Below are 11,176 nucleotides of genomic sequence, written 5' to 3' on the forward strand. Positions count from 1 at the left end.
TGCCTGACAGGAGGCTGTAGTGAGGTGGGGGTCGGCCTCTTCTCCTTGGTAACAGGCAATAGTACGAGGGGAAATGGTCTGAAGTTGTGCCAGGGTAGGTTTAGGTTGGACATTAGGAAACATTTTTTGAATTAAGGAGTTGTCAAGCATTGGAATGGGCTGCCCAGGGAACTGGTCGTGTCCCCATCCCTGGAGGTATTTAAAAGACGGGTAGACGAGGTGCTTAGGGACATGGTTTAGTGGTGGGATGGCAGTGTTAGGTTAACAGCTGGACTTGATGATCTTAAAGGTCTTTTCCAACCTAAAAGATTCTATGATTCTGTGATTCTAGTCTCTTTTCTTGTTTGTGCCCATGAGTGGTAAAAGACCAATAATCCTAAGGCAGAGGTTCTTGTCAGTAGCTGGCTCTGCACTGGTAGATCTTCATCCATCATACCCTAACACTGCCGTGTGCATAGTCTGACTGCTGGGTCACCTGCAGCCAAGGTAGATGTGCCCTTCTCACGAGGTGCCCAGGGAGTGGTGCATTGACCTTGGCTGGTGGCTGCCAGCTGCCCCACCCAGCCACTCTCACTCCCCCTCTTCAGCAATCACAGGGAGAGAAAATAAGATGAAAAAGCTTGTAGGTCAAGGTAAGGACAGGGAGATCACTCACCAATTACTGTCACAGAAAACCGGACTTGACTCATTTTGGAGCTGGCTGGAACCAGCTCTGTTTGACATGGGGGCAGCCCCCCATCTCTTCACACAGAGGCCATGCCTGCAGCCCCCTGGCTACCATAACCTTGCCACATAAACCCAATACACAGGGACTCTTGCTTATTTTAGGAAAACAATGGGGATCCATTAACCTCAACAAAAAAGATTAAGTCTATGTATGATGTAACATTATTATAATGGAGAAGCTGTTGGAAATTTTTATCAAGGTATTTGCACATCAGCAACCAGGACTGGTTTCCATTAAGAGTACCGTGGTTTTGATATATTTCCTAAGCTGATGCAAAGATTAAGAATGATTGCAAGAAGCCAGTTTTGATGTTTTCAAAGAAAACTATTTTTGTGGCTTTGCCTGAGGCAATTTTTTGTTTTGAATTTTAAGGTAACTGTAACAATAAAAATAGAAATCAAATGTAAGCATTTTGAGGTAGTGGACAGTAACATTTTGAGGGATTAAGTGCAAGTTCTTCTTGGTTTGCTAATACAGTAATGTGAATTTGAACATGAATATACGAACAATTTGAAGTCTGTCATTTCAGCCTGACTGAAGCTGTGAAAATATCTTTCATAAACCTACACCACTTATCCAGGACAGCATAGGAAATCTTTTAAACAAGGAAAATGCTTTTATCCCAGTTACAATTGCCATAATTTGGCATCTTCAACTGCAGGTACTCCATGTCAGGAAAGCTGCAGAACAAATGAGCCTTGGATCTGACCTTGAGAGTGCAGCCCCAGAAAAGGAGCTGGAACGAAGCCAGGGAAGAGAGCCATCCCTCGCACAGGTATGTCCTTGGGTGGGGAGCACAGGAGCCTTTTCTTCACCCCATGGTAGGTTACTAGTTATAAAGCACTAGACTCTGCTACCACTGGAGGGAGTCAAGATCACACACACAAAGTCTGCCTAATCCACTAGGAAATGCCCAATACAAGGTGTTACCTTATTGAGAGCCAAGTCTTCCATGAAAACAATACCAAAGCCTTCAGCAATCTCATCTGAAGGAAGCTCATGCTGGATTTAAAAATCAGTACAACAGGAATTAGCCCTATAGTGTAATCTAGTTAGGATGCAAATTAAGAACCAAAGCTATATGGAGGAATCGTTATAATTCTCGTGTTTGTAATATTCCTAGTGTAACAAGGATGGGGACCTTAACCATACAGCATTCCACGAACTGCTTTTACAACTACAAAACCTTGGTGAAAGCTATGTTTTAACTCTGGCCAACAATCTCTTTATGCAACAAGGATTTGAAGTCCGGCAGGTAAGTTACTTGTGTCTGTGTCCTGGTTTTGGCTGGGACAATGTTAATTTGCCTCCTAGTAGCTGTGCTTTGGATTTAGTGCTAGAAGAATGTTGATAACACCCTGATGGTTTAGTTGTTGCTGGGTAGTGCTAAGACTGGCCAAGGACTTCTCAGCTCTCAGCTCTGCCAGGTGCACAAGAAGCTGGGAGGGGGCACAGCAGGGACAGCTGACCCCAACTGACTAAAGGGCTATTCCAGACCATAGGACATCCTGCTCAGTATATAAGCTGGGGGAAGAAGAAGGAAGGGGGGGGCATTTGGAGTGATGGCGTTTGTCTTCTCAAGTCGCCGTTATGCCTGATGGAGCCCTGCTCTCCTGGAGATGGCTGAGCACCTGCCTGCCCATGGGAAGCAGGGAATGAATTCCTTGTTTTGCTTTGCTTGCGTGTGCAGCTTTTACTTTCCCTGTTAAACTGTCTTTATCTCAACCCATGAGTTTTCTCACTTTTACTCTTCTGATTCTCTCCCTCATCCCATTGTGGGGGGAGTGAGCGAGCGGCTGGGTGGTGCTCAGTTGCCAGCCGGGGTTAAGCCACAACAGTCTGCTAACTGCTGTGGGCCTGACCCCAAGCTTCCTCTAACTGTGAGCCTCACTGTTGCCCTCCCTTGTGTGTATTTTGGAGCGCTTGACATCTCCTTGGAGCCATATCTCTTGGGGCTGATGGAAAAGAGACAAGAACGTCAGCTTTTCCTTTCTTTTGTTTGAAAAAAACCCCCATCCTGTGGATATGAATGGTTATAGAGCAAAAATAAAGCAGGAGTCTGTTCGCTTTTGACATATGTCTATGCTCAGCTAGAGGTGTGACTACAGCCAAAAAAAGGCCTATTCAAGCTGTCTGTAAGCTACTTATCATAGAATCATAGAATCATAGAATGATTTGGGTTGGAAGGGACCTTTAGAGATCATCTAGTCCAACCCCCCTGCAGTGAGCAGGGACACCTTTTGTTCGATCAGGTTGCTCAGAGCCCCGTCCAACCCGGCCTTGAATGTTTCCAGGGATGGGGCCTCCACTGCTTACTTCTGGGTTTCCAAGTGGCACAACTGGGGTAGCAGTAGGCTTGCAGAGGGCTTATCACCTGCGATGTTATGTAGTTTCATGTGTAGAGCTGCCGTGCTGAACTTCTTACCCCTTACTGACTGACAGAGTGGTCTCTAGATTACCTGGTATGGATATCTTGCTAGTCACATCTTTGCTTTGCTGTCAATTATTTCTGTTGATTGGTTTGGATGCTTAAGCATTAAACAACACATCTTGCATCTTCTCTAATTTTTATTTTTTATCTGAACCTCAGGGATGCAGTTCTCCATGGGAAGACTCCTTCTTGTGGTTTTCTTTTTACTTATTTACTTGTTTTTGCCTATGCAATAGAATAATTATCTCTTCTTCAAAGATTCTCTGATATGATAGTTGATATTTCCAAAATTAAATTTTGCCTCATGGATTCAACAGGTCCCTCACCATTTCTAAAATAGTTCTGAACCATTGATTTCTTTCCAAAGGGAATAAATGCTTAACAGATTTGCCCAATTCACAATCTTTGTTTTGCTTTACAGCAATTTCTAATGTGCACTAAGGAACTGTATGGAGCAATGCTGCAAACAGTGGACTTTCATGGTGCTCTTGAAGCTGCCAGAATAAAAATTAACGCTTGGGTTGAAAGTGAGACACAAGGTAAATCAAAGCAAACCCATAGCCATACTCTCACTCCCTTCTTCCACTGCTTCAACAAGAGAAATTCCAGGGTATGAAAAGCAAAGGCTTGTTCACATTTCTGGGTGTTCAATCTTATGCTGTTTAAAGACGTTTGTCTTGAAATACTGGAGTAAGTTATCAGCTAAATTATTTCTGAATTAAAGGTGTGTTTGTTGCCAAATGCTCTTGTATTCCCCCCCCCCCCCCCCCCTTTCCTTGGCCCCCCAGTGTGTCTTAGCTCCCCCCCCCCCCCCGCCTTATGCCTGGCATGATAATTTCGGTAATACCTATAAGGCTTGTCCAGACAAATTGCTTCCATGAACAGCCACAAATGCAGAGACGGGACAGCAGGGGGTGGAAGCTGTGAGCTTCATGGTGAGATTGGGAACAACCTGGGGGAGGAGGGAGGACAACCGAGGAGCTGGTTATATGTTGAATGATGCCCACAAAGATGAGAGATGTGGCCACCAGTGAGACCCACTATCACTAGTGACAATCAACCAGCTCTTGCCCTAAACAGGCTAGCAGGGGGCATTGGCTCTTGCTTATTAGACTAAACATCATATATGCCATTTTCCTTTAGTTTTGCCAGAGCTGCAGTAGCAATGGGGTAAGAATTTTCTAAATCTTCTGGCTGAACATGAACCAGAGCTTACTGGGGGACAGGCAAATAGATTTTAAGGGTTCTGTAATTTCTCAGTTGCCCATCTCCTGACCAAACATGTCCTTGTACTGGCAGAGTGCCCTGTGACTGGTGCGGGAAAGAGCTGTTAACCCCAGTTGGCTCCTAGTAACAGGGCTGAAGGTTCAGGAGTCACCTTGCATGGGGTTAGGAGTCATCATTGCTCTGGGTGCTCATATGAAGCCTGTGGACCTGCTAACTCCTACTTAAGCCCCTGTGTAGAAAGTCAAAAGCTCCACAGCTGCTTAACTGCTGCGCTTGGTGCAAAGGGAAAGATGCCTTCATGTAACCCAAAATATGTGATTAATGGTGCTGCCTCCTTCCCCATACTCAATGCCACTGGGCACATATGTATGGTCACTGACATGGAAAGTTAGCTACTGTGGTGACCCCAATCCTCCCTGTCCTCCCTGGCTGGTAACAGTGCAGAAGAATCTACCACTTGTTTGCCTATATTGTCCCTGCCCTTTGGATAAACCAAGAACTGGATTTCTAAATTTCTCCAAAACTAAGTTCACAGATAGATAAGTAATTGATTCTCAGTCCAGAGTCTTAATGACAGGTAACAAATACTTCCGTATTTTAAAATTTCTCTTAGGTAAAATCAAGGAACTCTTTGCTCCTGGTGTCATCGACATAAATACGGTGCTGGTGCTGGTGAATGTAATCTACTTCAAAGCGTCTTGGGAATACAAGTTTGAGGAACAAAAAACAGTACAGAGAGATTTTAAACTGAATCAGGTACATCTGCATTCTGTAAATCTTAACATTATTTACCTTAGATGCTGTGAGCAATGAAGCGAGCTGTGAGCAATGAAGCACAATGTCCAGGGTTCAGCTGCCCTGTGAGCGAGGTGCGGGTGTGCTGGGATCGTAACCTGCCTCTCCTGTTGGGAAGAGGTAGCAGGAGGGTTTTCCACAGAAAAGCATAATCTTTACTAAAAAAGTGAGCAGGACTCAGAAGTTGCAACAACTCAGAGTTTTGCTTTGGTGACTGGCAAAACACAAGTGTTAGCCTTGATTAGCACTTTTGAACACAGTAGTCATTACGGGTAGTTGTCGTGGACGGAAGCAAATCTGAATGTCCCATTTCACACAGGCTCTGGGGGGTCATCCTGGAATTTATATATTCAATACATTTTAACATTTGAGAGATTAAAACAAGCAGACCAAACGAAGCAAGCCAGATAGTAACAAACTACAAATATACAGCTGCAATTTGAAAAAGGAAAAATTCTTATAGGGTATTTTGGTTTATTTGTAGTATTTGCAACACTTGAAGGTTTATTTTAAATGTATTTTAATTTTTAGCCCTTTTTTCTTGCTGTAGTGATATCACCAAAGCCTTCTTTCTTTAACTAATATGGTTGCAAAGTTAGTTCTTCAACAAGCACATTCCTCCAAGTACTGCGTGTGCCATTTAAGCCTAACAGATATTATCAGAGAAGACTTTCATTTAATTCGGTTTTGTCTTCTTTCCATATCTTGTGCCAATATTCTGTTAGTTCTCATCCATAGAAAAAGAAAAAAAAACCAACAGGTTTAGGTCTGATCTTAACCTGCAGAGCTTTGCATGGGAAAAAGTCTCTTTTGAGTGTTCCTCATGGAGCAAAGAAAAAGGTCAGAAAAACATATGTTTCTAGTTATCATGTTGCATTGCATTGTTAAGACACCGGTAAAAATCTGTCATACTGAGTACTTATATTTGTGACTTCAAATGTACCTTTGAATATGGATATTGGCAATGGTCTATAGCTGAGAACATCTGGTGCACTGCTGCAGTAGGAGGAACTATGAGACAGGGAGAAGCTGTACAGATTTTTCTTCATATGCTAATCAACACTAGCAGGATTTTGTTCCTGAAAATATGTCATCTACCAAAATTCTTCTTTCCCTGCTTTAGAAGTTAGTTAAGAAGTTAGTTAACTCTAAAAGGAAACTCGAGTCTTCACACAGCTTCCAAACCACCCCACCACTAAAAAGGCAAGATACCAGGACCTAGAAGAGCATGCCTGAGAAAGGCAATGATTTTGCTCTTAACTTATTTAGATCTTCCTGTCTAAACAACCAGTCTAATAAATGACAGCCTGATTCTTGCAGTACTGTTTCTTCCTTATCCCAGTCCAACCAGCATCGGTCTGTTTGGAAGTGTAAAACTATTAAGCAACTTCACCATCTGATCAGTTGCAGGGAAATTGTTTTTTGTTTTGGTTTTTTTTTGGAGTTATCCCCTTTATTTGTGCATGGCAAAGCTGCTGTTTTGTTTGTCACTGTAGATGCAACAAAATAAAGAAAAATGTGCCTAACAACAATTACTGCTCAAACCCTGACTACTGATATTACACCTATAATAGGTTGAAACGTTAAGAGCTGTATTGCTTAAGTGACTGTATAACTTTCTTTCAAATAGAATGAGAAAAAACCTGTGCAGATGATGTATCAGAAAGGCATGTTTAAATTAGGCTACATTGAGGAGATGGGTGCTCAGGTCCTTGAACTCCCTTATGCAGAGAAGTCACTGAGCATGATCATCCTGCTGCCAGGTGACATGGCTGATGGATCTACCAGTGGGCTGCAGCAGGTAAGGCAGAATATATCCGGGGCTATGGCTGAAGGTTTGTTGTCTGAATGAAGGCTGGGTAAGGATCTAAACGCTTCAAAGCTGCCCACCTATTTTAAGCTCTTTTTTCCCCCATCTTCTAGATTGAAAGCGCAATGACCTATGAAAATTTAACGCTGTGGGCCTCTTCAGAGCACATGTTTGAGACAAGAGTGGAGGTATACCTCCCCCGATTCAAGCTTGAAGGCACGTTTAACCTCAATGAGGTATTACAAGAGATGGGGATGACTGACATCTTCACTGAATCAAAAGCTGATCTTTCTGCAATGTCTTTTGCAAAATCTCTGGTGCTGTCAAATGTTGTCCATAAGACGTATGTGGAAGTCAATGAGGAAGGCACCGTAGCAGCAGCTGGTACAGGAGCTGTCATTGTGAGGAGGTCTCTTCCTCTCACAGAGGTGTTTATGGCTGACCACCCTTTCTTATTCTTTATTAGACACAATCCTACCAATACCATTCTTTTCTTTGGCAAACTCTGCTCACCTTAAAATCAGGACCATTTTCTAGCATTGTGAGAAACACGTGGATGAAAATCAGAAATAGTATTTTTTCCCAATGCATTCTTAACCCCTTGACAGCTAGTTTGCATTTCAAAATAATCACTGCAAGCAATTTGGCTTAGAACTCGTCAATTAGATGCCCTGCCGCTAGGCTCCTTCAATTGTAAATACTGATCTGAATCCAGAATAGGAGTAAATTTTGCTTTAACTTCATTGGATATCAATAACATTTTGTTTCCTCGACGCCCACGCATGCTCCTCTATTCCTTGCTGTTCCCCAGCCCAGCCATGTAGTGCAGTACAGCACCTTCCTGGGCTTGCAAAGATGGAATGGACATGCTGCTGTCTGACGGGAATTGTCCGCAACAATTTTCATTAACTGCCAGTAAAAACAGAGTAGCCCCTGCTCTGTATTTTTTGATTCCTGGCCAGCTGGGTCCTGGTCAGCAGAGAGGTGCTTTAGAGACACTTTTACCTTATCTGGTGAATCCTGGCCATGATAATTCCCTTTCCTGTAGCAACTGCCAAGTAGGAGATACTTATTTACAGCAAATACACCTATTCACTGATAACTGTACCACTTTCTCCCCAGTGATGTGTACTGGATCTGCCTTTGCACTATTCTGCATTATATAAAAAAGCTTATGCTAGAAGCAGCTTTGGCTTCATTTATTTATTTAGATAGTACGCCTACATCTAAAGTATCATCTTGCCAATTGGAAGAATGATGTGACATGTACTCCTTTCATGAGCCATGGATCTTTTTGTATGAGTTTTTATTAGTAGCATTGGTTTTTATGATAATAATGGCAGGAATATTCAGTCAGGGAAAAGGACAGGATTCTGCCCTCATGGACACCTCTAGAAAGGGAGTTTATTACAACAGTAATTATGTACACAGGAGGGCAGGATTTGGGGCCTCTTTTTACTGGACTTCTGCATTCATTTTTGAAATAAAAGCTTACAGAACGGTTGAGGTCAGAAGGGACCTCTGGAGGTCATCTGGTCCACCTCCCCTGCTCAAGCAGGGCCACCTACAGCCGGCTGCCCAGGACCATGTCCAGATGGCTTTTGGATATCTCCAAGGATGGAGACTCCACCCCCTCTCTGGACAACCTCCCCTGAAACCCCCCTGAGTTCTCAAATTACTCCAAAGAGAATTTTGGGTGCACGGTGTCTGCAGGAACAGGATACAAACCCACACATTTCTAAAGCAGGTTAATTATTGACATTGTAAAGAAGTCTACCTTTTACATGGGGATAAATCAAGTGATTTCATTCTCAGGAGGTAGGAGGAAGATGGTCTAAAGCACCCCACTGAAGTTACTGATGTGCTATGAACTTCCAAGAAGTGTGTTTTCTTTCTCGCATGCTGTTGTCTGGTGAATTTTGACGATCTGAGATGCAGATCTGAAAGACAGGGCTCTCTCCATGCTCTGAGAAACAAAGCAAGATTTTGTAAATAGCAGTGTAAATCATGGAAATCAAAGTTAAATATAAGCTGGAAAGGTTTTTAGTCTGTGGGAGAAAAATAAACCTTGCCACTGACTGACCGGGAGACACTACTGCTAATTTGCTGGTTTAACATAAGTAGCATCTTCCTCAGAGGGATTCTGCGTGAGTTTTAACAAATTAACATTTGCAACATGGTTTATGACCCATGAAAAGGAAAATATACATTAACCGATCGCCATATAATTGGGTGTAAAGCACCCTCACGCTCTGCATTCATGATTGCCATAGCCTATGCACCATAAGTTACCTGGGGCCCTTTGGACGGGAAAGTCTAGGGAACAAGAGTGAATGATGACTGAGCAAGAACAGACAGGAGCAGGACATTAAAAAGTCAAATAGGCAAACTACTCCTGACCGTCTAATCTGAAGGTGCAGCACAGCTGCAGCAGCAGTGCTCCAGGCTGTTTCTCCGTGTTTCCCTTCTGGAGGCTGGCAGCCCAGTTTGCCTAGTAGACGATGTTTTTGTTACCTAAAGCTGTCATCGTGTGGTGTTTACATTCCCTGGGGAAGTTCTGAGCACTGCAACCTCAAAAATCAACAATGTTTCTGAAAATGCAGGGACGGGGATTCCTGTGATGAACAGGCAAATGCCGCAGGGGAAGAAACCCTCCCCTTTATTCCTGTCGTTTCTCAGAAATGAGTATACAGTCCCCAACCCCCAGCACATCCTCTTTTGGCACCCTTGAGTTAAAACAGGAGTTTCCAATGACACTGTGGGTTAGCAGGGGAGTGGATCTGTGCTTGCTACTGGTGAAGAACGCAGCAGCTTAGTCCTGCAAGTGAAAGAAATAGAAGGGAGATTTGCAATAGAAGTCGCCGTTTAGCATGGGCTAAGCTGGGCCATTCCTGTGCCACCAGAGCATGAAGATGTGTGGTGAGTCCTGCTCGGCCATTTCTGGTACAAGCCATGGCAGTGGTTTTACTACTGCCACAAGCTCATGTGCTATGAAAAGAAGAATAATGTCGTGAAGAAAAAACCCCAAACATCTATGCAACATAGTTTTTTTACATTTTTTTACCCCCTTGGCACAAACTCTACTGCAGGGAGTGCCTCTCTCTCCCAATCCCGATCTGTGCAACCAAGGTCCAATGTCTCTTCTCTCCCCACCACAAGCAGCTCAGCAGGGGAGCCGGCATCCCCTTTGCAAATGGCAAGGTTCAGATGTGTTTGCTGCCCTGCCCTGAGCCGCCAGAGTAGGACTAGGTGACCTTTCAAGGCCACCCCTCAAGCCAAACCCCATTCTATGGGTCTGTCTTGCACACTGGTTAGCTGAATTTGGCTAACCCCACTCAGCTCTGGTCAGTCACTGATTTACAGCTGGTCAAACTGGTTTATAGTAACCATGTTGTATCATAAAATACCTTACTTGATAAAAAATGGAGGAATTAGTAAGTATTGTGTCTTAGACCCAAAACACACATGCACATTTTTAAAATCTCAGATTCTCCTGACTTTAATATCCTGTGCTATACTTACTGAACTGTGTAGGATCTGCCTTGTTTTCCTACTCCTGTTGGGAACTGCAAGTGGGAGAAGCTCGACTGTGATTGGAATAGCAGTTATTGGCAAAATATGTAGCTTTTAAGCTGTACAGTGAAGGAACACTACTTTTCAGTGCTCATGGCCTGAGACTGGATTTAGATACGTGATCAGTGTTGAAAGTTCCACTTTCACAGTATCACCTTTAACGTTTGTGTTCAGTCTGAGCTAAATTTGCCTGTGGTTTCCTCCTGGTGTGAGGCAAACGGTGGCAGTAGAGATTTACACAGCAAGGCTCTGCCGCTCCTCTTGAAACTCGGCACAGTACGGTGCATTCGGGTTGCACGGTGTATCAGCTTTCTTCTCCAAGTTGCAGGGCCCCAGCCCTTCTTAGAGGATTCGTTAGCAGCTGTGGGCGCTCTGTCATGTGGTGCTCATCGTCTCACTGAATTAGGTACTCGCTTCTTCCCTGGTATTAATGGGAGGGCCACAATTTGGCCGTTAAATCACAAAATCAGTTGGTACCTTATGAGCAGTAAAGTGAAATGCCTACCCTGTACACAACTATTTGTGTTATTCACTTCAAAGAGAGTTGAACTTTACTTTAGAAACCAAGTCAACATGTATTTCAAATCTAATAAAGACAACATGCTTAAATTTC

At 43.5% G+C, this 11,176-nt stretch overlaps 1 protein-coding gene across 1 annotated transcript in view; it reads left to right on the forward strand.

The window, feature by feature from the left end:
- Positions 1–7,508, forward strand: part of LOC104122814 (serpin B12-like) — an 8,661-nt gene extending 1,153 nt beyond the window's left edge. The window contains exons 2-7 of the mRNA XM_009634987.1: positions 1,389–1,502; positions 1,851–1,982; positions 3,580–3,697; positions 4,999–5,141; positions 6,811–6,981; positions 7,104–7,508. Of these exons, the coding sequence (XP_009633282.1) occupies positions 1,389–1,502; positions 1,851–1,982; positions 3,580–3,697; positions 4,999–5,141; positions 6,811–6,981; positions 7,104–7,508 (1,083 nt within the window). The remainder of the gene's footprint in view (positions 1–1,388; positions 1,503–1,850; positions 1,983–3,579; positions 3,698–4,998; positions 5,142–6,810; positions 6,982–7,103) is intronic.
- Positions 7,509–11,176: the final 3,668 nt, after the last annotated feature.

This window comes from Egretta garzetta, unplaced genomic scaffold, assembly GCF_000687185.1.
Source record: "Egretta garzetta isolate BGI_Z169 unplaced genomic scaffold, ASM68718v1 scaffold283, whole genome shotgun sequence".
Lineage (NCBI taxonomy): Eukaryota > Metazoa > Chordata > Aves > Pelecaniformes > Ardeidae > Egretta > Egretta garzetta.